Source organism: Hyperolius riggenbachi, chromosome 3 (genome assembly GCF_040937935.1).
Source record: "Hyperolius riggenbachi isolate aHypRig1 chromosome 3, aHypRig1.pri, whole genome shotgun sequence".
NCBI classification, from domain to species: Eukaryota; Metazoa; Chordata; class Amphibia; order Anura; family Hyperoliidae; genus Hyperolius; species Hyperolius riggenbachi.
Genome location: NC_090648.1, coordinates 38720675 through 38747988, shown reverse-complemented (window position 1 = coordinate 38747988; position 27314 = coordinate 38720675). Strand labels below are relative to the sequence as shown.

At 43.8% G+C, this 27314-nt stretch overlaps 1 protein-coding gene across 2 annotated transcripts in view; it reads right to left on the bottom strand.

Moving 5' to 3' along the window:
- Positions 1-27314, bottom strand: part of LOC137560927 (uncharacterized) — a 115637-nt gene that overhangs the window by 21386 nt on the left and 66937 nt on the right. For both annotated transcript variants that reach the window (XM_068272107.1, XM_068272108.1), the window contains exon 4: positions 14711-15067. In XM_068272107.1, coding sequence (XP_068128208.1) covers positions 14711-15067 — 357 coding nt within the window. The remainder of the gene's footprint in view (positions 1-14710; positions 15068-27314) is intronic.

Genomic DNA, 27314 nt, shown 5'->3' with positions numbered 1-27314 from the left:
AAAATCGCAAATCGGAATCGCATGTAGTGTGCAAAAAGCCTTACTCTGTCATGTGCCTTCCCACCCTCCTCACAGTCTTCAGACACACCCACCCAGCTCTGCAATGGAAAGTGCATGGTCATTGAGTGAATGCAGAGCTGGTTTTAGCTGCTCAGCATAAGAAATATTGGCCAATCAGAGAGGAACAGAGGTGTAAGAGGGGAATACAGGAGGGAAAGAGGCTTCAGCCAATCAAGCTGCATTAGCTATGTCTGAGGGGAAAGTAAAGAAGAAAACAAAAAACACCCAGCATGCCCTGCAACTTCCTTTGTGCGGCAGATGTACCAAATAAGAGCCAGGGAAACTGGGGAATGATCTTTTATGGAGAAGGAAAGTAATAGTGATTTTAACATTTAGATTGCCTGGTTAGCATCCTTATTGTTTACCAGATAAAAATAAAGTATTGACTTTTTATTTTATGCTGGCCGGTTACTCTGGCCTGGGGCACACTGGGGGCTTTTCTAAACCTTTTCTAAACACTTGTGATTAAAGCACTTTTTTATTTGCACAGTTAGCACATTCTATTGTGTCCACCAATGGAGAACAACAAGCAACCAACTCCCTTGTCATAAAAATAACATAATTACTACATATTTATATGCAGGTGCACATTATTTTGTATGCATGCACCTTTGAGGCACATACTGTATGCACTTCATAATGTCTTCTTAGCTATAACATCAATTCATGTAAAAAAAAAAAAAAACATTAGTTTTGCACACACTGAGCACATTTAGGCCTGGGGTCCACTAGCAGCACTTTCCTAGGCACTTGTGATTTAAAAAAAAATCTTGCTAATGTAATGCTATGTGTGTGATCCCACTTGAAGGATGTGATTTTTTTAATCTCCCATAGGATTATATTAGCAAGAGCTTTACAAATCACTAACACTTAGAAAAGCTTTGTTTGCGTGCCCCAGGCTTAAATGTGCTGCTTGTGTTCAAAACTAATGTGATTTTTTTTTTTATTAGATTTGATGTTTCGGCTAAGAAGAGGTTCTATAAGTGCATACAGTATGTTTCAAAGGTGTATGCACACAAAAGAATGCGCCCATGCAAGTAAATATGTCATAAGTATGCTATTTTCATGATAAAGGGAATCAGTTGCTTGTTGGCTCCATCTGGTGGACACAACAGAATGTGCTAAAAAAAAAAAAAAAAAAAAAAAAAAGTACAAAATCAGCTTTTCTAGGATAACATAGCAAATTAAAAGACACCTGCAGTTAGAGGAATATTGAGGCTACCATAGTTATTCCCTTTTAAACAATACCAGTTGCTTGGCAGTCCTGCTGATCTTTCTGGCATCAGAGTCTAAGTTTAAAATTATTATTATTATAATATTAGAAATAGAGTATCAGCAGGTCAGCAAGGCAATGTGCAACAGTGTTTCAACTTTCACAAAAAAATTCTTAAATATTTGCGTTTACTGCTAGAAAAACAAAAATAGAGCTTTTTACCGCGAAAATGCGAAAAAGTTTATATTTTTACGATAGTTTATTGTGACAATTTTAGCGTGAAAAATGTGTGTTTTTACCATGGAAATGTCAGATAATGCGGAAACTGGGTAGATATCCAAACTTTTTTTCATGAAAATTTTTGTTCGAAAATTGAATTTAACATTATTTTTGCGAAAATAAATGCAAAAAGAATATTAGCATTTTCACTCATCAATGATGTGCAATGCTTAAAGGAAAATGATATGGAAGTCTCCTGATTCGTCTTAATTCCGGTGTCCTTTAACCGCTTACGGACGGCGGTGATTGAAATCTATGCCCTGTTCTGATCCTCTAATACCTGTCAGGGTGTAGATTTCATATCACCGCTGCCGCATGTTCCCGCCGTTCCTGTCGTTCTCTGCCCATGGCAACTCACTCGCCCTGCCGTCTCTATGATGGCAGAGCCCCTGTTAGCCAGTCAAGAGCCAATTTAATTGGCTCCTGACCCTGTCATCAATGTAAGCAACTCCCATTGGCTTACATTGATCACATGGCTCCTGACCGTCTCACAGAGCTCTGCTGTCATAGAGACAGCAGAGTGGGTGGACTGAGGTTCCAGGTGTGCAGCATGGATGGTAGTTGCGGCGGGTATGTACGGTGATATGGTTGGTATCCTGTGTATTCTGGTACCAGCTTTCTCTGGTCATTAACCAAAGGCTTACACCCCCCTAGTGACCAGCCTAATTTTTACAATTCAATGCTCTGCAGCTTTAAAAGCTTGCTGCAGAGTCATACTGCTAAGCACACAAATGAATTTTGCCCCCTCTTCTTGCCACCAACCGACCTTTCTGTTGGTGACATCTATTTGCTGCTGCTGCTACGTTTTTTGTTTATTTTTTGATTAATTTTATTGTGATTATTATTTATTTATTTTTATAAAAAAGGTTGTTTTTTTTTGTAATAAAAAAGCTTATTATTTTCTACCCAGCATTCCCCTCTCCCCCCAGAGAGCCAATCAGTGTGATCAGCTCTCATAGGCATCAGCCTATGAGAGGCGATCATCTTTTGGGCCAGTTGAGGGGACAGCTCAGTGACAGAGCTGTCCCCGTACAGTGCTGCAGGAGATCGCAGCGCTGTACAAGGTAAATAAATGGCGGTTTCACCATCTGACAGTCTGCCGGCAACAATCGCCACCAGCAGACTTTTTACGGAGCTCCACTCCATTACTCAAGCGGGGATGCGCGCATGTTTCATCCCCTGCCATAAACTCACCCAGGACTTGACGCCAATCGTTAGGCGGCGCTGGGGAAGCCACCTTGTGGACGCTAATTGGTATTAGGCGGTCGTAAGGTGGTTAAGAGGGCAGAGACCGCTGATACTTAAGTGGTTAAATGTAAATTCTCCATAATAGTACAGCACAGTCAAAAGGTAATATATATCCTACCCAACAAAGTCTTTGCCGCTGTGTCCTCCTGTGTCCCTGTGTCCGTGCATTGTGCCTGGCATGCATATGGCAGCACGTGGACAGACTTCACAAAGCAGAGAAAGAAGGGTGCAGGGGGACAGGCAGGTGTATGTTTAAGAGTGCATGTTGTGCACGCTTGTGTGTATATGTGGCGCAGTGGTCAGCGTAGGTCAGGGGGAGTCATGTCCGAGGCCTAGCACCTATTTTTTAATGGGCGGCATTTTATCTACTTACGGGAATTAAAGTGATACACATTTTTTTTTTTTGTAAGACAATGTAGGCTTTCTTTGGGTAATATTTGTTTCTGAGAATTATGAGCAATTGGATTTGATCGCTATAGCGCAAAGTTTGGGGACCCCAGCGCTGTACAGATACATTGCTAGACAGCAGCACAGTGATGTATGTGTACAGCGTTGAGTCTTGGAACTGTCGCCCTAGCAACTGCATCCAATCGCTATGGGCGGCAGCCATTACAAGTGTCCACTGATCTTAAGGCTAAGTATAGGTGACACAAGGAGTTAATTAGTTAGGCAGGAGTTAATAATTTGCTGGGAGGTTGTGAACAATTTATTGTTTAATGGGATTGTCAAAAACATGCGTGGATGTTGCCTTTTTTCATGATTGCTAACTCAGTAAAGGACCAGCCTTTAAAGCGTTGCTATCATATAAATCCGACATAGTTTGGTCTGAACCCTCTATAACTGTAATTATAGATTGACGTTATACCTTGAAATGAATCAGAGCACTCAGTATATGATTTTATATAAAAAAATTGTATTTGCTTATCATACAACATGTATATAAAACATGAACAGTCCAATGTAGTGTTTCCTTCTAACAGTATTCCATCTCATCAGGCCTTTATAGCCAAGCGATCATCAATCTTTTAACCACCTTGGCGTTCAATTAATTGCGGCCATGCGGCCGCGGGTGGCTTTTTAAAAAAAATGTGTTAAAGTTGGTGTAGCTTTCACTAGGCTAGCTACACTTTCCCCCCAAGTCCCCCGGCACTGTTCCACCCCCCCCCCCCTATCGCCGCCGGTGATACTTACCTGGCCGCGATCCCACGATGGCCAAGTCTTCCGTCATAGCTTCAGGCGTTGCTATGGCGATGATCGGGCATGATGTCTGACATCATCGACGTCATGCACAGTTCCGATCGCCGCCATAGCAACCTCTGGAGGCTATGGAGAGGCTGTGCTGGCGCTGGCTCAAGGGGGGGTATGTGTTCAGTGGCGTTCGGGGGGGGGGGAATCAGAGCGGGCAGGGGCTGAGCAATCCAACGTGGCAGTAATGGATGAGCTAAGCTCGTCATTACCGCCAAAGTGGTTAAGTACATTCAAAAAATAATTATAACAGTTGTGGTATGTAGAATAGGATCAAAAGTAGTCTCATCTGTATTTGTAGCTGTGTAAAAACTTGTAGTAATCTTCTTGAAAAAAAATGCATAAAAAATAGTTTTTTTTTAAAGATTCTTAATGACTATTGTAGAATGTACCTACCTTATGGAAATAAAGACTCTAGATCTACAAAAGAAGAAGAAAAAAGCCCAATATGGATAGTTAGTGCCCTAAAGAATGAGGGGACTGCATCTGCACTAAGTAATCCTAGGGAATGTAACAAAACAAAAACTGCAAACAGACTTGCGAAACTGGAAAATAAAAAAAAAGTGGCTAGTGATATAAAGTGAAATCCCAAAAAGTTTTACAAATATATAAACTCTAAAAGAAAGAAGGTAGAGAATATAGGACTCTTACAAGTACAGGCGGGAAATTCGATTGTGGAGGACAGAGCTAAAACGGAACTTTTAAATGGTTGCTTTGCTTCTGTCTTTACCAAGGTGAGGCCTTTAGCTCATAATATCAGAATCAGAATCAATTTATTTTCGCCAAGTAAGTTTGCACCTACAAGGAATTTGTCTTGGCAGTTGCTTAACAAACACAAACAAAAACAATACAAGGACAGACAGTGTGTATATTACAAGTCAAGGACATTATAAGTATAGTGGCAGTAAGCAATGTGAGAATTGTTATGGCCATAAGTTGTTCCCAATCTTCCTCATTCAGCATGAATTGCCTAACACAGGAAGGTGTGCAGGAACGATGAAATAAGATAAAGATAGACAAGGCGCCTGGCCCAGATGGCATCCACCCCCGGGTATTAAAGGAGTTGAGTTCAGTTATCGATAAGCAACTTTATCTTATTTTCTGTAATGCTCTTTCACGTGGGTCAGTTCCTTATGCCTGGCGTCCAGCTGATGTTTTACCCTTATTCAAGAGGGGGGAAAAAATCAGAGCCAGGAAACTATACAGTAGACCAGTAAGCTTAACATCAGTAGTGTGTAAATTGTTTGCAAGTATCCAACGGGATGCTATACAAAATTGTGTAGCACAGAATAATTTTATTTCAGTTCAACAGCATGGTTTTACTAAAGACAGGTCCTGTCTCACCAACATGCTCAGCTTTTATGAAGTGGTGAATGAAAATTTTAGATCCTGGGAAATTTATAGATGTAGTGTACTTGGACTTTGCAAAGGCTTTTGACTCAATTCCCCAAAATAGCCTGGTACAAAAGCTGAGGACACAGGGACTACGAGAAAATGTGTGTATGTGGATAGAGAACTGGTTAAGGGATAAAAGGCAAAGAGTGGTGGTAAACGGAACATACTCAAAATAGGAAACTGTTAGCAATGGGGTACCACAGGGGTCAGTACTTGGTCCTATTCTTTTCAATGTATTTTTTAAAGGAATACTATCGATACCCACGTGTTCTAAAATGACAATGTACAAATAATGTTTAAGTAACTGTGTAAACATTTTCCTACTTTTCATGTTAAATATCAGAGGCAAAAACTGTAATTTATTGAGGGTAGGATTTAGCTATATTGGGACAAATCAATTGCAGAAGGGGTGTCTGCTTCAATGCACAGCCAGAGTTGCATATCAGACTACAGAAACCAAATATCAAACATATCAAACTCTGAAAGCAAGAACACTATGACAATTAGTTACATTTCCTCTGCTCTCTTCAGACATGTCAGTCAGAAACAGAGCTCCCAACAGCTGCAGCTCCTGTGTCCTGTCTCTCTCTGTCACACACAGAGCTACACATAGAGTTAACTGATCGAGTGTGAGGGGAATTTCCCCTCTCCTCATGGCTCAGTCAGCCATCAGTTTTGGCGTCAGTAAAGTTTTAATGTATATTGATAACAGTAAACAAAGAAGTTGCTACTAAAATGTATACACCAGTACTTAGCAGCACTTCCCAAACAATTCCTGTGTCAATTGAAAAAAATATGTGAATCGATAGTATTCCTTTAATGATCTAGTAGATGGAATACAGAGTAATGTTACCACCTTTGCTGATGATACAAAAGTATGCAGGAGTATCAACACTAAGACAGTGACATATTACAACAGGACCTTGATAACATGGCCTTATGGGCAGGCACATGGCAGATGAAATTTAATGTTGATAAATGAAATGTCAGGTACCTTGGACGTACCAATGGTAGCTCACCGTATAAAATAAATGACATACAGCTGGGAACATCAGACTTGGAGAAGGACTTAGGAATACTGGTTGATAACAAGTTAGGTAATCGTATACAATGCCAAGCAGCGGTAGCTAAAGCAAATAAAATTTTGGGATGCATAAAAAGGGAAATAATATCTCGAGATGCTAGTATACTATTCCCTTTGTATAAATCACTTGTGAGGCCACATCGGGATTATGGAATACAGTTTTGGGCACCACACTATAGAAAGGACATTGACCTTCTGGAACGGGTAGAAAGACAGGAAACTAAATTAATCAGAGGGATGGAAGATCTCACTTACCAAGAAAGTTTGGGCAAACTGGGCTTATTTAGCTTGTAAAAAAGGTGACTAAGAGGTGGTCTGATTAACATGTATAAGTACATCAGAGGGCAATAGAAAAGCTTGGCAGATGAGCTTTTTTCCCAAGGGTTGTACAATGGACAAGGGGACATGATTTGCGAGTGGAGGAAAGAAGTTTTTGCCATCTATTTAGAAAGGGCTCCTTCACAGTGAGAGTGTTTAAAATCTGGAATATCTTACCTCAGGTAGTAGTTATGGCAAACTCTATATCTGCATTTAAAGAGAGCTTGGATGCTTTCCTTGCATTGGAGGTGCATCCACGGCTATAATTTTTCGGTAATTTCTAGTGTCCAGAAGAATTGATCCAGGGACTTATCTGACTGCCATTTGGAGTCGGGAAGGAATGTTTCCCTTTTAAGGCTAATTGGCTCAGGCCTTGTAAGTTTTTTTGCCTTTCCTGGGATCAATTGCGATGTGTTCAGGTTCAGGATGCAGGTTCATGAAGGTGTTTTATTTTTATTTTATTTTCATTTATTTATTTTTTTCCTGTTTGGACTTGATAGACAAATGTCTTTTTTCAACCAAACTAACTATATGTAACTATGTAACGTCTTGCTAGAATTTTAACAGAACTTAGATGCTAAAAAATGAATAAAGTAAATCACCAGAATATTACGCGTATTACCCCTTCTCTGTCATCTCTTCAGCATCTAGAACCACGTGTGGGAAGATGCTGCTGGCTTCTGTGTCTTCTCAGGAGATTGGTAGGATAATGGGAGCTATTAGTCTATTTTTATAGTCACTGGATGACTGCCTAATTTGGAATTTCCCTCAATTTTTGGTCCTGATTGGCTGCAATTTCCATGTGTCACTCCATATTATATTTTGAATACCGAACATTAAATTAATTTTGTTTGAAAATTCCTTATTTCACTTTAACTGTGGGAATATAAATAGTTTGGAACATTTACACATACTGACATTTGCTTATCTGGTCAATTTGACATCTTTAATTAAAAATGGGTGTCACCAGCCATTTTGTCTACATTTCTTTTCTCTCTGACCTGCACATTCAGTGTCAGACTGGGAGGTGGAAAAACTGAGGAAATCCACCTGCTGGCCAAGCAGCAGAAACCCTGCGTTATCACTCCCAAAAGAAATCTGCAGCAAGTCTTCACTGCGAGCAGCAACACCTGATTACTGCTGCTTGGCCAGCAAGTGGATTTCCTCAGCTTTTCAAGCTCCCAATCCGACACTGTGTACATTCCTTATTTGCAGCAGACATTAGGACTTTTAAATATTAAATAATGTATTCTATATATCTTCTTGTGACATACTTCTGATAATATGTCCCTCCTCTACTAATTCGTTTGGAATGTGTCTGTCCTTTTCCCAAAAACATGTTTTCGATCATTTTGACACAGCAAAGCTGTGAATTAGAAATATAGTGATTCAATGCTTATTGAAGTATACAGAGTTTCACCTCATTTAAATATAAAGCTTACTACATAATATTTAAACAATTCATCATATAAGATATAATTACATAATAAAATGTAATGATTTAAAATAATTTTCTAGGTACTGTACTTGCCTAGTTTATGTACAAAATACATTCAATAATAATTTTCACTGGCAGATGTCAATATTAACCCCCTCCCAACCACATAATGCTGAGTGGCGTCGGGAGGGTGGCAGCCCCTGGGGCAGGGTTTTGCAGGAGATTGCGCACTCTGATGTGCGTGCATCACCGCTTCAGTGATGGAGCTCTGCTGGCGAAACTGACATATATTTACAGTGGGTTGCAAAAGTATTCGGCCCCCTTGAAGTTTTCCACATTTTGTCACATTACTGCCACAAACATGAATCAATTTTATTGGAATTCCACGTGAAAGACCAATACAAAGTGGTGTACACGTGAGAAGTGGAACGAAAATCATACATGATTCCAAACATTTTTTACAAATAAATAACTGCAAAGTGGTGTGTGCATAATTATTCGGCCCCCTTTGATCTGAGTGCAGTCAGTTGCCTATAGACATTGCCTGATGAGTGGTAATGACTAAATAGAGTGCACCTGTGTGTAATCTAATGTCAGTACAAATACAGCTGCTCTGTGACGGCCTCAGAGGTTGTCTAAGAGAATCTTGGGAGCAACAACACCGTGAAGTCCAAAGAACACACAAGACAGGTCAGGGATAAAGTTATTGAGAAATGTAAAGCAGGCTTAGGCTACAAAAAGATTTCCAAAGCCTTGAACATCCCACGGAGCACTGTTCAAGCGATCATTCAGAAATGGAAGGAGTATGGCACAACTGTAAACCTACCAAGACAAGGCCATCCACCTAAACTCACAGGCCGAACAAGGAGAGCGCTGATCAGAAATGCAGTCAAGAGGCCCATGGTGACTCTGGACAAGCTGCAGAGATCTACAGCTCAGGTGGGAGACTCTGTCCATAGGACAACTATTAGTCATGCACTCTACAAAGTTGGCCTTTATTGAAGAGTGGCAAGAAGAAAGGCATTGTTAACAGAAAGCATAAGAAGTCCCGTTTGCAGTTTGCCACAAGCCATGCAACCATGTGGAACAAGGTGCTCTGGTCAGATGAGACCAAAATTTAACTTTTTGGCCAAAATGCAAAACGCTATGTGTGGCGGAAAACTAACACTGCACATCACTCTGAACACACCATCCCCACTGTCAAATATGGTGGTGGCAGCATCATGCTCGGGGGGTGCATCTCTTCAGCAGGGACAGGGAAGCTGGTCAGAATTGATGGGAAGATGGATGGAGCCAAATACAGGGCAAACTTGGAAGAAAACCTCTTGGAGACTGCAAAAGACTTGAGACTGGGGCAGAGGTTTACCTTCCAGCAGGACAATGACCCTAAACATAAAGCCAGGGCAACAATGGAATGGTTTAAAACAAAACATATCTATGTGTTAGAATGGCCCAGTCAAAGTCCAGATCTAAATCCAATCGAGAATCTGTGGCAAGATCTGAAAACTGCTGTTCACGAACGCTGTCAATCTAATCTGACTGAGCTGGAGCTGTTTTGCAAAGAAGAATGGGCAAGGATTTCAGTCTCTAGATGTGCAAAGCTGGTAGAGACATACCCTAAAAGACTGGCAGATGTAATTGCAGCAAAAGGTGGTTCTACAAAGTATTGACTCAGGGGGCCAAATAATTACGCACACCCCACTTTGCAGTTATTTATTTGTAAAAAATGTTTGGAATGCTGTATGATTTTCGATCCACTTCTCACATGTACACCAGTTTGTATTGGTCTTTTACGTGGAATTCCAATAAAATTGATGCATGTTTGTGGCAGTAATGTGACAAAATGTGGAAAACTTCAAGGGGGCTGAATACTTTTGCTACCCACTGTACATTGTACAGTGCTGAAAACTACTGCAGTGCTGTACGGGGGACAGCTCTGTCACTGAACTGTCCCCAGGGGAGGCACACAAAGTGATCCCTCACATAGGCTGATGCCTACGAGAGAGATCACGCTGATTGGATCTAGGCACGGAAGGAGGGGGAAAAAAATTGTACTTAAAAAAAACACATTTAAATTATTATTAATAATAATAATAATAATAATAATAAGGCAAGAAAGGGAGGGGGGGCATTGATTTGTGTGCGTGGTTGTATGGCTCTGCAGCTAGCAGTTAAATCTGCAGAGCCCTGAAGAGTAAACATTTCCTGGTCACTAGATGACACCTAAATGATCTAGATATCGTTTTTTTCAGGACAAATTAGACTTTCATTGGGGAGTATTTTGTCCCATGAAAAATGTTGTTTTCTATGCATTTGAATGGGAAAAGAGGGGAAAAAAAGAAAAAATGCAATATTTCTCAATTTTTAAATTCTAGTTTAAAAATAAAAAGTGCTACAGTATATAAAAAACATGCCACCCGTATTAGCCCCCCTCCCAGTAGACAGCCAGATGTGTCTCCAGTATCCGCCCCCCAGTATAGCCAAATGTGACCCCCAATATCAGCGCTCCTGGTATAGTCAGATGTGTCCACTGGTATTAGGCTCTCCCAGTATAGATAGCCAGATGTGCCCCTGGAATAAGCCCCCCCTGTATATAGCCAGATGTGCCCCTGGTATTAGGTCAGCACCCCTCATGTTTAGATAGCCAGATGTAACCCTATTATTACCCCCTCCCCCAAAGCATAGCTAGTCAGATGTGCTCCTGGTGTTAGCTCCCTCCATTATAAATAGCTAAATAAGTTAATTTATTTGGTCCCCAATGAGTATAGATAGCCATATTTGCCACTATAATTATGACCCCCCAGATTTGCAGATTTAAAGCCCCTCCTCCCTATTAGGCAGCCTCCCCCTCCATGAAGAGATCTCTAAATAAAAGCATGTCCGGCGAGCCTTGTTCACCTTTCCTTTTTCCAGCGATGATCCTGCAGCGGCAGCCTTTGTATTCAGCATTACAGCCAGCTCCGTACTGCCCAAGTCATCAAGCCAGGACTCGTATATGGGGCAATATGGAGGTGGCTGTAACGCTGGATTCAGAGGCTGCCGCTGCAGGATCATCACTGGAAAAAGGAAAGGTGAGCCAGGCTTGCTAGACATGCTTTTATTTACAGATCTCTGCACAGTGGGGGCGAGATAAAGGATCACCGCTGTTTGCTACAGCGGTGATCGTTCATCCATGGGGGGAGGGCACTAATTGGTTAAAGGGACCTATTTTCCCTTAGACAAATTAGTGATGCAGCTTAACGTGCCGGGGGCGCGCACGGGAGCGCGCCTGATCGTGCACAGGGATGTCACCAGTACACAACGTATATCTACGTGGTTGTGGCTTGGATGAGCCCACAGATGATGTAGACATACTGTACTGGTGTATTAAGTGGTTAAATAGGAAAATCCCTTATATTTGTTTTACAAAGTAGTATTAATATTATTAATTTTATAAAGATTATAAAACTGCCAGATGGCATCATAAGACAATGGTATTAAACTTTCAATTTGTTCATGCTTTCATATTTTGACTTTCTCTAACTGAGAAATGTTCTGCTCTTGCTGGCTGAAATGGCCTTGTAACAAGTACATGTAAATAATATTGTGAATGTTCTACAGTCTCAAATGAACATTTTTATTAGTTAAAAAGTCACACAGTAGTAATAAAGTGGTACTCTAACATCACTAGTTTACACTGAAAAATATAATGTATGATGAACTAAAGAAAATACATATGGCAGCTTTTCCTGCATGAACAAACTGCTAGACTTCTGACAGGGACACTGCCACTTTAATACTTTTTTTTATGAAACTGTTTAAGTTTTTTTTTTCTGTTTATATGAATGAGTGTTGCTATTAGCAGCAGTCATTGACATTTGCACACACGCACGTAAGGTGGTGATTTAAAGTGCAGGACATGAACAGGTTAATTAGCTCAGGCTTGAGCAAAGCTTAGTGGACTGGGATAATGTACTACAAGGAAAGGACACTAAAGGAAAATGGCAAGCTTTTAAAACAGGAGGGGACTGAGCCTGCATTAAAGTGGACCCAAATTAAAAATACAAAATTTCAGAAATAAAATCTATTTTCTAAATTATAATAATAAATAGCAGCCTTTTTTCAGCTGCACGGTGACAAATATAAAATATTTTACATTTTTTGGGATGAGCCCCTCCCTTCCTTTCATTTTGCCGGGACAGAATCAGGCAAACTGGTGGAGGAGATAAAAATAAAATAAAACACAGGCTGTTACTGATGATGTCACAGGGGAGGTGATCTCAGCTTGTGCGAGATTTCACATAGACAATGCCCCTGTGAGGGAGGGTAGCTGATGACAAACACACCCATGTTCTAAAACCTCCTACTAAGCTCAGAAGTAATTGGTGCCACCTGTATAACCCTAGTTATGAAAAGAGAAGGGCGAAAAGCTTACACTGAAATGCGCATAGGCTTGAAGGAGTGTTTGAGAAAGACAGAAATGAAACCGAGAGCCCAATATGATATAGTAATTCGAACAATTATGGGTGAACAGTAAGTAAGTGCAGCATTATACTCACAAACATAGGTTGCCACAAAAGCAACCACTGGCCAGGCAGGTGGGGATAATTATGACCTGACCCCACTCAGGTAGTAAAAAGTTGCTCTCTGTAGATAGGAAGAATGGGGATACACCCCTCCACCCAGGGTGTACAAGATCAATTAAAAAAACAGGTATAACAGAGGCACCAAACAAGTGTAAAAACAATTAAAATCCATTTAAAAAGGGGGAAGTTGGTGGACTCACCTACCTCAGGTAGACAAGAACCAAACAATGGGACGTTACTATGGGTGACAGTACAAAATTTTTTACAACGAAGCTCCAAGTATGCAACGCGTTTCACAGGTCACTGTCCCGCTTCATCAGGCAATAGGTTTGGAGAACACAATGTTGGGTCTAAAGACTGGTCAAGCGCCTCTGTTTACTAAGGACAGGTCTTATTTGACTAACACGCTCAGCTTTTATGAGGTGGTGAATGCCAGAGTGGATATTGGGAATGTGATATACTTGGATTTTGCAACTGTTCCCCACAACAGTCTGGTGCATACATTGAGGGTGCAAGGACTAAGGAAGAGTCTGTGCATGGATAGGGAAATGGTTAAAGGACAGAAAGCAAAGAGTTATGCCCAACGGATATTATTCACAATGGGTGACTGTTAGGAGTGGGGTCCCACAGGGGTCAGTACTGGGTTCAGTACTCTTAAATGTATTTATTAATGACCTAGTAGAAGGAAGGTCTCATTTACCAGAAAAGGTCAGATAAACTTGGTTTATATAGTCTGGAGGAAAGACGCACTAGAGGAGATCTAATTATTATGTATAAATACAACAGAGGGCAATATAAAAGCTTGGAGGAAGAGCCTTTTGTCTCTAGGCTTGAACATAGTATTTGGGGACATGATCTGCGCATGGGGGGATAAAAGTTTTAACCATTTATTTAGGAAAGGGTTCTTTACTGTAAGAGTGATTAAAATGTGGAATGTATTAACACAGAATGCAGTTATGCCAAATTCTATATTTGCATTGAACTTACCTGGCGGTAATCCCGAGCTGAGCTCGAGCTAGTCGCCGGAGGTTTAACCTCCTTGCCGGTTATCCCGAGCTCAGCTAGGAGGATTTCTCAGGCCCCGCTGGGCCGATTTTCAAATTTTTTTTTTTAATGATGCAGCTAGCACTTTGCTAGCTGCGTGCAGTTTCCGCTCGCCGCCGCTCGCCGCTGATTCGCCGCTACCCGCCGCGCCGCGCCACCCCCCCCCCTCCAGACCCCTTGCGCAGCCTGGCCAATCAGGGATGGATCGGGATTCCCTCTGACGTCCCGACGTCCATGACGTCGGTGGCGTCACCCCGCCCGGTCGCCATGGCGGCCATGGAAGCCCAGCAGGAAATCCTGTTCTGAACGGGATTTCCTGCTTATTCTGATCGCCGAAGGCGATCAGAGTGGATAGGGGGATGCCGCTTGTCAGCGGCTATCATGTAGCGAGCCCTGGGCTCGCTACATGATTTAAATTTTTTTTTTTTTTTTTTAAAGTGCTGCGCTGCCCCCTTGCCGCCAGAATAGTAACGGCAAGGGGGTTAATGGAAGTGAATGGAGAGCAGCGGGAGCTTTTACTCACCGCCCGGGCAACCCAGTTGTCGGTAGTCATTCTATTCCCTGTCCTCAGAGGCTCTGAGTCACTCTGGTGAGATCATCATCATTAATCTCACCAAGGTGTTATAGCGTCACCCGGTGGATGGAGGTAAAATTGCAGTGCTGGAGCCCAGGGAGGTGAATTCAATGGACTTATGTCTTTTTTCAATCCAAATAACTATGTAACTGTGGGCCACAGTGTGGTGATTTGCTGTAACTGTATCACTGGCATTTTAAATGAATAGTACACTCATAGTATAATACTTTAAGTAATAAGTACATACCATTGACTCTCAGACGTGTCCCAGGACCTTTCTCTAAAATTGTGGTTATCGCATTATAGTATCCTGAACATCTTCTCATCATCACCAGGCAGTAGAATGTGGTGTTATCAGCCCCATGGAACTCTGGGAGGAGAAGATTGGAGCCATTCAGCAGCCTGGTCTTTCCTCTGTAGTCGGGAAGTATGTAGTCTGGGTCTGGATGGTAGACAAAGGCCACTCCTGGTTCACCAATTATCCAGTAGACTTCTGTGCGTATAATATCTCTGCCCTGTGGTCTGGTGAAGCTGCAGTTCACTATAGTCGAGGTCTGGAATTCAGTTTCCTCTGGCTGATCAATCTTCACTTCATTTGTCTGTCCTTGGGGTTCACCAACAATTTGGAAAACACAGCATATTTCAAAACAGATAAAGAATAAAGGACAGTGTTTCCCTTTTTTCCTTTCTGACTAATACTGTTTGTGGGAAAATGCATTGCCTACACCAGTCAAGAATGTATTGAAAGGTAGTGTGTTTGGATACGGTGGGGGTTAATCTGTCACTGGCACCAAGCTCTAACAACATGCTAAAAAAAAATACTTATTACGTTGACTTAATAACCATATTTTTGATAATGATTTGGGCATGTATTCCCCACATTGTTCATCTAACCCTAACTAATTCTCTACTGATGCAAAAAATGTTTTTTCTTGTTGAATTCTCTTTCCTCAATGCTCAGTGGCTGAAAAGTGTACTGGTTAAGGGCACTGCCTTTGACATGGGAGACCAGGGTTTGAATCCTGGCTAGGGTCACCACCTACTCAGTATGAAGTTCAAGGCAAGACGCCGGGAGCAGGAAAACAGGGCGTCAGTTAAGGGTGGATAAAAAAGGGTGCCGCCATAGACTCTAATGTAATTATCATTAATATGGCGAAAAAAGCAGAAAAAAGGTGCCCGATAAATATACATTAAAACATTACAGTTTTTGAAGTATGGTATCATTTTTGAAGCTTGCAACGTTATAGTTTTTATCATATTATTTCATTTGTATGTACAGATTTTACATTATCAAAGATATTATCGTTTCTATGTGTAAAAGGGTGTTTCTGCCACCTGTAACTGCCACCTTGGTGGCGGTTAGTTTCAGACAACAACAGAGGGGTTGGTTAGGGTTAGGCAGCACCAGGGGGGTTAGGGTTAGACACCACTGGGGGGGTGGATAGGGTTAGGCACCACCGGGGGGAGGTGGTTAGGGTTAGGCACCACCAGGGGAGGGTTCTGTGTGAGAATAGGGTTGGGTTAAGCTATATTGTTGAAGAACGTAAGGATTTTTAGTGTTAATATCTTTTCGTTATTATCTCCCGTCTGTATTTAAAACTCTATTTATCGTTAACCAAGTTTGACAATGATGTTTATTGTTATTAAGATTTCGTTATCCACCGGCGCTATTTCATTATCACTACACTATTGTTATATTGTTAATTAGGTAGCAGCCAGCTAGCTTGATTTCATTCAGTGAGTGACAGTCAGAGTGTGTGCTTCAGGGCTGCTGCAGCTGCTATGTGTCTGTGTGTGTGCTGTGCCTGTGCACAGACCAGGCCAGCTGCTGCCTGCTGGCCAGCTATTAGCCTTAGCTACAGTATAGGTTAGGTTAGGTTAGGGAATAGGATTACTGTGTTATTGTGTAGTTAGTACTGTAGTACTGCAGTCAGTGCTAGTAGTTGTTAGAGTAGAAGTATTACTGTGTTAGCTTACTACAGAACTGCTGTGCTGTGAGCAGTGCCAGTGTGACAGTTAATGTGCACTAGTGTCTTCTCCTCTGCTGTCTGACTGTCACTCGGCACTTGGCACGTGGCACTTTGCACTTGGCACGTGGCACTTTGCACTTTGCACGTAGCACTTTGCACTTGGCACTTTGCACGTGACACTTGGCACTTTGCACTTGGCACTTTGCACTTGGCACTTTGCACTTGGCATGTGGCACTTTGCATGTGACACTTTGCACGTGCCAAGTGCAAAGTGCCACGTGCAAAGTGCCACATGCCAAGTGCAAAGTGCCACGGGCAAAGTGCAAAGTGCCACATGCAAAGTGCAAAGTGTCACATGCCAGGTGAAAAGTGCCACATGCAAAGTGCCACGTGCAAAGTGCAAAGTGCCATGTGCAAAGTGCAAAGTGCCACATGCAAAGTGCCAAGTGCAAAGTGCCACATGCAAGTGCAAAGTGCCACGTGCAAAGTGCCATGTGCCAAGTGCAAAGTGCCACGTGCAAAGTGCCACATGCAAAGTGCCATGGGCCAAGTGCAAAGTGCCACGTGCAAAGTGCCATGTGGAAAGTGCAAAGTGCCATGTGCCACGTGCAAAGTGCCACGTGCAAAGTGCCACGTGCCAAGTGCAAAGTGCCACATGCCAAGTGCAAAGTACCACGTGCAAAGTGCCACATGCAAAGTGCCAAGTACAAAGTGCCACGTGCAAAGTGCAAAGTGCCACATGCCACTGCCAAGTGCCACGTCCGGCATGCTCCTGGCAGATGTTACACCTGCTGCTGCTGCATTGCCCTGCTCCTGCTGCCTGTGCTGCTTACACAGCCAGGATGCCACAGGCCACTGCCGCTGTGCTGATACCACCTATATTTAAACCAAAACACAAATGCTGCATAATTTTTTGGAGGTGTCTGGGGTGAAAACTGTCATGTCCCAGTTGTGCGGTTGGACTTTGGACACAGTGTGGGCTGCACGACCGCTGTCTGGAATCTAGGCCTGATGTTAATTGACAGTCATTTTTTTTTGGGGGGGGGGATTTAAAGTCCCCACATCATCAATTTGTGTTTCCCTTTAAAAAAAAACATGATGCTACATGCCTCATTTACCCTTAAAAACGTTTTAAAAGCAATTTAAAGGCCACTTCCGGTTTCCCTATCCAGATATCCAAATCCGCCCGGATATCCCGGATACTGGGTTCGGATATCCGATTCTATTCAGATACCCAAAAGTTTGGATCCGGATGTCCGATCCGGATATCTGGGTTTCCGGATCAATTCAGATTTTGAAAAGGGGTATCCGAGCACCCCTGGTGACTTGAGTATAAGTCAAGACCCCCCAATTTTGGGACACTTTTTTGGCCAAAAACGTAGGCTTATGCTTGAGTATGTATAGTAAACTTGATATGTAGTGACCAATCCAATTGCAATAGTACACATTTAAATACAATTTTGCCTTTTTTAAAACAGAAGGTAATTATAAAGTAGATTTAATCTTCACACATATGAAAGGAAATAACTAGTGCAAGAGGCTTCCTTCTGGGATGACAGCTATTCAAAGCAATTTGATGCAGTATGCATTGTATGGTCCAAGCTAGAAATTGTCAGGAACGCCAATGCACAAAAAAATTGCATTCTGAAGTGAAAATTTCCACCTTCTCTGGTTGGCTTATTCATTCTAAGTCTTCTGATTGGCTTAAAATTACCAACTATCAGTAAGCAGAGTTTTATGAAAAAAATGCATTAGCTGATTGGCAACATCATTCCGACTTTCTGAGTTTCTAATTGGCTTAAAATTACTAAATATCGGTAATGGGGAATTTTTTGCCAAAATGTTTGCCTAAAATCTGTATTCTCTTATTGGTTTATGCATTCTAATTCTTTTGATTGGCTTAAAATTAATGCATAGCAGTACGCGGATTTTCCACGTGAATTTTCAAGATTCTGTGAAAACAATCCGCTTTCAGCATGTGAATTTATGCGTTCCACATTTTGATGAAATCAGAATCGGAAATGCAGAAAATGCGTTTCCATGGAATCTGAATGAGTATCCCTAGTCTGAGCACTGACAGACTGTCCCCCCAAACATCTTAAACCTCAGCTGTTAACTTACAGTTAATATAGCAAGCCCCAGCAAATCATCTTTAGGTATGTTGCTGGGTTTCCCATTAGTCCCTTAACAGACCAGTGGGAATCTTCCTCAGGGATCAGGATCACAGTAGGTATGGTGTACAATCCTGGCCAAAAGTTTTGAGACTGTCAAAAATATTAGTTTTCACAAAGTTTGCTGCTAAACTGCTTTTAGATCTTTGTTTCAGTTGTTTATGTGATGTACTGGAATATACTTATAAGCACTTCATACATTTCAAAGGCTTTTATTGACAATTACATGAGATTTATGCAAAGAGTCAGTATTTGCAGTGTTGGCTCTTCTTTTCAGGACCTCTGCAATTCGACTGGGCATGCTCTCAATCAACTTCTGGGCAAAATCGTGACTGAGAGCAACCTATTCTTTTATAATCACTTATTTGAGTTTCTCAGAATTAGTTGGTTTTGGTTTGTCCACCCTCCTCTTGAGGAATGACCACAAGTTCTCCATGGGATTAAGATCTGGGGAGTTTCCAGGCCATGGACCCAAAATGTCAACGTTTTAGTCCCCTAGCCACTTACTTATCACTTTTGCCTTATGGCGCGGTGCTCCATTATGTGGAAAATGCATTGTTCTTCCACAGCAACTTCTTCAAACAACGCAACAACAGTTTGGTGGAGGTTGTTTTGGTACCATTCATTATTCATGGCTGTGTTTTTTGGCAAAATTGTGAGGGAGCCCACTCCCTTGGATGAGAAGCAACCCCACACATGAATGGTCACAGGATGCTTTACTGTTGGCATGACACAGGACTGATGGTAGTGCTCACCTTTTGTTCTCTTGATATGCCTTTTTCCAGATGTCCCAAACAATCGCAAAGGGGCTTCATCAGAGAATATGACTGTCACAGGAGCCCTAGTGGTCTGACCGCACTTAGCCTTCTAAACGGTGCCAGCGCACAGACCTTGCGAACTCTGGTCGCAGTCAATGCGCAGGAACCGTTAAGAGATAGGCGCAGACAAAACCAGGAGGGCGCCTGTGAAATACGGGTGATTACAACTTCACCCACTGGTTCAGGGTACTGCCACCACCGCGGTTACCATGGGACCGTGGAGCCCATTAACTGACTAATCCTGCGAATAAAACAGTTAAACACACGATATTCTGTCTAGCCAACAACAAACAAACAGTAGCGTATCTTCAGAGACCCGGGATCAGTTCTGTGTGTGCTGATAAGCAGGGTAGCAGACAGTGAATGACTTGGAGAAAGTCGTTTATTCACGCAATATAAATAATTAATATATACAGACAATTATTAAAATCAACAATTATGGAAACAGTAATAGCCAGTATGAAAAATAAAAGAAGGGAGAAAAATACTTAGTTCCTGGAAAGATGTCCTTTTTGTGGGAAAAATCAGTTCTGGGTTTCAATCAAAGTTCAGAGTTCAGACCAGGTGGATGCCAGCATATCCTCAAGCTGGCATAGATGAGTTCAAGATCTTTCAGAGTGGAGGACACTGAGTTTTGGTCCTCTGCCATTCTTATGCCCCTGAGTCAGTAGGAGGGAGTGAGGGAGGGCGGGGAGCCACACACCCCCTTAGAGGATGAGATGAGCCCTCCCCTTGTCCTGAGGACCAGAAATCATATCTACCCATATATGGGCTCCATCTCACAGAACCGTACAGGTCAGGGCAGATTTATTAACATTTTCAGGTCTGTCTCGATTTACCCAGCGCCCTGATACCAGACATGAGGGGTGGGACCCCTGTGGTATCATCAGGGCACTTTGAAACTGCCTAACTGGCAGTCCTTACCTCAGAAGGTTCTGAAACTTCCTCAGAACCAGCACCGGGGCTCATGCTACACTTCCCCCACGTTTGGTGAAGCTGCCATCTCAGGAACCCCAGAAATATTACAGATCTGGGAAGTTATGGATTATGCCATGAGCCTCAGGTTTATTCAGGAGGTGTTCTAGCTGCTAACAGCTGACTTTCCTTTGATCTTTTCTAGGGAGCAAAGTGTCAAGACCTCCCGTGGATTCGTAGCCTGCCTGGCTGCACCTAGGCATCCTTTGGTTAATTAACATTTCCATGAGATCAGCTAAGTGTCACCTGGTTCCCAGAACCAAAAGGGGAATTGTGCCTTCCACAGGGAATATGTCCAAGCTAATTAACACCTTCCCCCAGGCTGTCACTTAGCTAAGACAGATCCCCCAGCTGTTCCTAGGCATAGGGATACTACAAGTCAAATCTTGGTTCTATTGATCTGAGGCGCAATCGATGCAGGAATCGAGTGCGATCGTTCTTTTCTTCACGGGCGGTTCCAGGACGCGCCTGCGTCCACGCAACCGTCCGTGACAGCCCTCCCCCTTGTCCGCGGCTTAGCCACTCATCCGCACAATGTGTGGCGGCGCCGCTAACCTGGCTGACGGGCCTCGAGTTGCCGGTACGGCGGGAAAACCTATTGGAGCCTGTGGCTCGGTTCCCCTGGACCGGTCGCGGTCTGCTACCCTCAGGGTTTACCCAACATGGACCGTTCTGGACAGGGCGTTTGCGCCACTGCAGTCGGACGTGGTGTCTGCCGGGACTGCTGACAACGGGCAGTGGGTTGGTTAGGTCAACAGCCAGCCCACGCAGGGTTCCCCTGCTGAGTGGCTGTGGACCTAAGGGAACCCCGCGGGAATCCCTGGACCTTCCCAGCTCCTGACAGACGGCACATGCCCCGCAGTAGTTTGCTACATCCCTGTTCATCCGGGGCCAATAAAACTGGTTCCGAATACCGGCGAGTGTCTTGCGGACACCCGAGTGCCCTGTCAGAGGATTACCATGTGCGGATTTCAGCACATGTCCCCTGAACGCACTCGGGACCACAAGCCACTTGGTATTCGCGTGGGATCTGCCTGTAGGGGGCTGTACAGACTCACTGTACAGTCTCCCACCTTCCCAGTACACCTTGAAAGCGGCCCCGTCTGCGAGGGGCTCAGCGGCTTGCTGCCTGAGCACCTCCAGGCTTGGGTCACTTTGTAGTGCGGCTGAGAATACGGCGCTGTCAGTTTCAGCCAACTGGCTCATGTCACACGAGGCCAGCGGCTGAAAGGTCTCATCCCTGCGGTCAGAGGAGGGGGAGGAGGCCGGAACCCCCTCCACCTGTTCTGAGCTCGGGTTCTGAGCAGTGCAGCTGCGCGGTACTGCTAGCACAGGTACACTGTCAGAATGGCACAGACGGGCATTACTCAAATCATCATTGCATGCAGTAATGACATTGACAGGTATAGACATTTTTTCATTACAGACAGGTTGTACAGGAAACTCAGGTACAGTTACAGCATCATCACAACAGACAGTCTGTACTTCAAACTCAGGTGCCTTTGAAGCAGGCACTATTGAATCTGGTACCCTTGAATTGGGCACATTCAACCCACCTCCCCCTGGTGCTCCCCCAAGTGTATTAGGTACCTGGTGGTGGGTGGAGAGTCCGTCTCCTTCCGTGAGCGACAAGGCGGTCGTGGCAGGTTCATAGTAGGACACAAGCTTTCCCAAATCAGTCCCCAGCAACACAGGGACTGGGAGATCCTTCATAACCCCAACAACCCTTTCGTGGACCCCTCCCACTCCCCAATCCAGCTTCACTCTTGCGTGGGCTATGTGGAAAAGGGTGCCCTCTACTCCAGTAAGGGCAAGGGATCGGCTGGAGCTGATGCTCTCCTTTGGTACAAGGTGTGAGTGAACTAACGTGATGTCAGCTCCGGTGTCTCGGAATCCGGTGACAACTTTGCCGTCCACTCTAACAAGTTGCTGCTGGTCGGTTCGGTCGCGGATTTCCTTTCCGCGGGCAAACAGGACAAAATCTGATGATCCAGGCTGTGGTTCGCTGGCGGGTTGCCTCTGCTGTGGGTGAGGTACAGGTGATGCAGATGATCCAGGTGCTGGTGGTGTCTGTCTCCGCTCCGGACAGTCGAATTTCATGTGTCCGGGCTGGCGGCAGTAGTGACAGGTGACCTCTCCAGGGGCTGCAGGCCTGGGTGCAGCAGCTGTGCTGGATGACCTCTGTGGCTGACGGCTCACAGGGGCAGGAGAGTCTGCCGAGGTATTGGGCTGACCTCCTCTCCAGCTGGATGGGACAGTTCTGCGGGTATCAGCCACCCGGGTAGTTGCAAAAGTCTCAGCAAGGTCTGCAGCGACAGTGGCTGAAGCCGGCCTGCGTTCTAGCACAAACTGTCGTACATCAGCAGGGCAAATGTTCAGAAATTGTTCGAGGACTATCAAGTCCTCCAGGACATCATAAGACCCTTTGGTGAGGCCTAGTGTCCACTGGCGGAGTGTGGTGAGCAAGCTGCTGACCACATCTCGGTACGAATCAGAAGACTTTTTCTGCCAGGCCCTGAACTTTTTCCGATAGGCTTCTGGCGTCAGCTGGTACTTAGTAATGATAGCGTCTTTTATAGCAGCATAATCATTATCCTTCTCCGCAGGCAATTCTGCGAAGGCATCAAGCGCTTTGTAGCGCAGCAAAGGTGTCAGATGTCTGGCCCACTGGTCTTGGGACAGACGATACTGACGGCATGCTTTTTCAAAAGACCGCAAAAACAAGTCAATGTCTGTGTCTTTTTCAATATTAGCAAATTTAAATTTTGCACTTACGGGTGGTGCAGCTCCTTCAGCAGGGAGGCTGGGCGGTGAACTCCGGCTGGCCTGTTGAACCTTTGCCATGTTGAGCTCATGCTGTCGTCTCTCCCGCGCCTTTGCGGCATCCCTCTCCGCATGGCGTTCAGCAGCAGCAGCAGCAGCTTTGCGTTCTGCAGATTGGCGCTCCTCACGCATGTACTGCAGGTACTTGTCCAGGTCAGTGTCCATCAGCTTTTGTAATGCCTGCTGCATTAGCGGATCAGTACAAACGGACAGTCCAGTACTGGCCGGTTCCAGGCGAGTACTTTCAGAAACTCTGGGATTGGGGTCCATACTGACAGTCTCTGGCGTAACTGTTGCAACAGGGCCCGCAGGATGCTCAACCTCTGTACGCCTAGGATCTTCAGCCTCTGGTTCCCCTTGCCTTGAGTCAGATGGGTCAGCGTCTACCTCAGCAGACACATCCAGCTCCTGCAGTTGCTGGGTATCCCATTGAAACAATTCCGCTACCAGGTCCTGTTGTTTCTTGCGGCCGACATCAATGCCTCTCTCTTGGCAAAGATTTTGCAGGTCCGCCAGGCCCATTTTCTTGTAGTTCCCGGACATTTCCATGCCAAATAAAATAAAACTTTTGGGGAGGGGTACTGGCTACACAGTCTCTCTGTATATATAAAAAATATATTGCCTTCCAGCTACACCAACGAATTAGTTCGTTTCTCGATAGCGCTAGCGCTATCGTAGATACTTTCAGCACAACACAGGTCCCAACCGCTGCCTAACACTGTCACAGGAGCCCTAGTGGTCTGACCGCACTTAGCCTTCTAAACGGTGCCAGCGCACAGACCTTGCGAACTCTGGTCGCAGTCAATGCGCAGGAACCGTTAAGAGATAGGCGCAGACAAAACCAGGAGGGCGCCTGTGAAATACGGGTGATTACAACTTCACCCACTGGTTCAGGGTACTGCCACCACCGCGGTTACCATGGGACCGTGGAGCCCATTAACTGACTAATCCTGCGAATAAAACAGTTAAACACACGATATTCTGTCTAGCCAACAACAAACAAACAGTAGCGTATCTTCAGAGACCCGGGATCAGTTCTGTGTGTGCTGATAAGCAGGGTAGCAGACAGTGAATGACTTGGAGAAAGTCGTTTATTCACGCAATATAAATAATTAATATATACAGACAATTATTAAAATCAACAATTATGGAAACAGTAATAGCCAGTATGAAAAATAAAAGAAGGGAGAAAAATACTTAGTTCCTGGAAAGATGTCCTTTTTGTGGGAAAAATCAGTTCTGGGTTTCAATCAAAGTTCAGAGTTCAGACCAGGTGGATGTGAGGGAGGGCGGGGAGCCACACACCCCCTTAGAGGATGAGATGAGCCCTCCCCTTGTCCTGAGGACCAGAAATCATATCTACCCATATATGGGCTCCATCTCACAGAACCGTACAGGTCAGGGCAGATTTATTAACATTTTCAGGTCTGTCTCGATTTACCCAGCGCCCTGATACCAGACATGAGGGGTGGGACCCCTGTGGTATCATCAGGGCACTTTGAAACTGCCTAACTGGCAGTCCTTACCTCAGAAGGTTCTGAAACTTCCTCAGAACCAGCACCGGGGCTCATGCTACACTTCCCCCACATTTGGTGAAGCTGCCATCTCAGGAACCCCAGAAATATTACAGATCTGGGAAGTTATGGATTATGCCATGAGCCTCAGGTTTATTCAGGAGGTGTTCTAGCTGCTAAGAGCTGACTTTCCTTTGATCTTTTCTAGGGAGCAAAGTGTCAAGACCTCCCATGGATTCGTAGCCTGCCTGGCTGCACCTAGGCATCCTTTGGTTAATTAACATCTCCATGAGATCAGCTAAGTGTCACCTGGTTCCCAGAACCAAAAGGGGAATTGTGCCTTCCACAGGGAATATGTCCAAGCTAATTAACACCTTCCCCCAGGCTGTCACTTAGCTAAGACAGATCCCCCAGCTGTTCCTAGGCATAGGGATACTACAAGTCAAATCTTGGTTCTATTGATCTGAGGCGCAATCGATGCAGGAATCGAGTGCGATCGTTCTTTTCTTCACGGGCGGTTCCAGGACGCGCCTGCGTCCCCGCAACCGTCCGTGACAATGACTTTGCCCCAGTCCTCAGCAGTCCATTCACCATACTTTCTGCAGAAGATCAATCTGTCCGTGATGTTTTTTTGGGGAGAGAATTGGCTTTTTTGCTGCCCTTCTTGACACCAGGTCATCTTCCAAAATCTTCACCTGCAGATGCGCTCACACCTGCCTCCTGCAATTCCTGAGCAACCTCTGCACTGGTTGCACTCAGATGCCACAGCTGAATCCTCTTTAGGAGATGATCCTGGCACTTGCTGGACTTTCTTGGATGCCCTGAAGCCTTCTTAACAAGAATTGAACCTCTTTCCTTGAAGTTATTGATGATCCTATAAATTGTTGATTTAGGTGCAATCTTAGTAGCAACAGTATCCTTGCCTGTGAAGCCATTTTTATGCAACGCAATGATGGCTGCACGCGTTTCTTTTCTGGTCACCATGGTTAACAATGGAAGATCAATGATTTCAAGGATCACCCTCCTTTTAACATGTCAAGTCTGCCATTCTAACCCAATCAGCCTGACATAATGATCTCCAGCCTTGTGCTCGTCAACATTCTCACAGGAGTTAACAAGACAATTATCAAAATGATCTCAGCAGGTCCTTTAATGACAGCAATGAAATGCAGTGGAAAGGTTTTTTTGGGGGATTCAGTTAATTTTCATGGCAAAGAAGGACTATGCAATTCATCTGAACACTCTTCATAATGTTCTGGAGTATATGCAAATTGCTATTATTAAAAACTTAAGCACCAACTTTTCTAATTTCCAATAATTTTGACAGTCTCAAAACTTTTGGCCAGGACTGTATTTTTCATTACAAGCCTTGTGAACTCCTCTGTTAGCATAGTGTCTTTTTGTTGGGACCATAAAGTCCAATTTTGGTCTCATCTCTCTAAATGACTTTTGTTTTCAGAAGTTTTGATTCTTGACTAATTGCTGTTTTACATATGTTAAGCATTTTACTATTGTAATGTTGAACAACCTTTTCACTCAGGTCTTCTAACAGTTATTTTGCTTCACCTTTGGCTGAAATGTGCAGGTGACTGTCAAGAGCCCCGGATCTCTCTGTCTTTTTATTACAAGCAAACAGGTCACAGGCATGGACAATTACCCTTTATACTGTTCATAATTGGGTTTCCTTATTTGGGGACTTGGATAATGCTGTACAGAGCAGTTCTGCACTATTAGGAGTGGAGAGAGCCATGGGATTGCATTCCACGTCACGCTTCATGTGACTCCAATGCTTCCTCCTTCCATGCCGCAAGGAGGAAGCGTCATAGCCATGTGAAGGGCGACATGGACCGCAACCACATGACTTTCTCCACTCCTAATGGTGCTGAACTGCTCAAATATGGAAACCTTGATTCGGACAACACTAATGTTTAATATGCAATTAACTTGTGTATGTCAGGCCAAAATTTGAAGGGTATACAGTATGCTTTGGGTGTTTGCATTTGTCATTATGATGTTAAAAAAAAACACACTTGTGATAATAACAACGACTAACTATGAATTGAAAAGCATGTTTTGAGCATGGTCAATTATATTTTCTAAAAAAATATGGTCAGTTGTTTGCAAATTCTGCCAGGGGATGTAAACTTATGAGAAAGTATGGACATAATAAAGGTATAGCTCTTACAGTATATTGATGCAGTTAAAATGAGAACATGTCAGAGACAGACAATCAACAGTGGAGTGGACAGGAAAAAAGGGCCCGGCTGGATAACAAATTGGTGCCAATGGATAATAAAATCTCAATAACGACAAACATTGTTAACAAAATTGGTTTGTGATAAATACTGTTTTAAAACAGACAGGAGATGAAAACAAAAGAATATTAACTTTAAAAATTGTTACATAATTCAACAATACAGCTTAACCTAACCCTGCTCTCACACAAAGAACCCTCCTCTGGTGGTACCTACTCCTAACCACACCCTGGTGGAGCCTAACCACCTCCCGTTGGCACCTAACCACCCCCCTGTTGGTACCTAACCTTAACCACCCCCACCCCGGTGGTGCCTAACCCTGCCC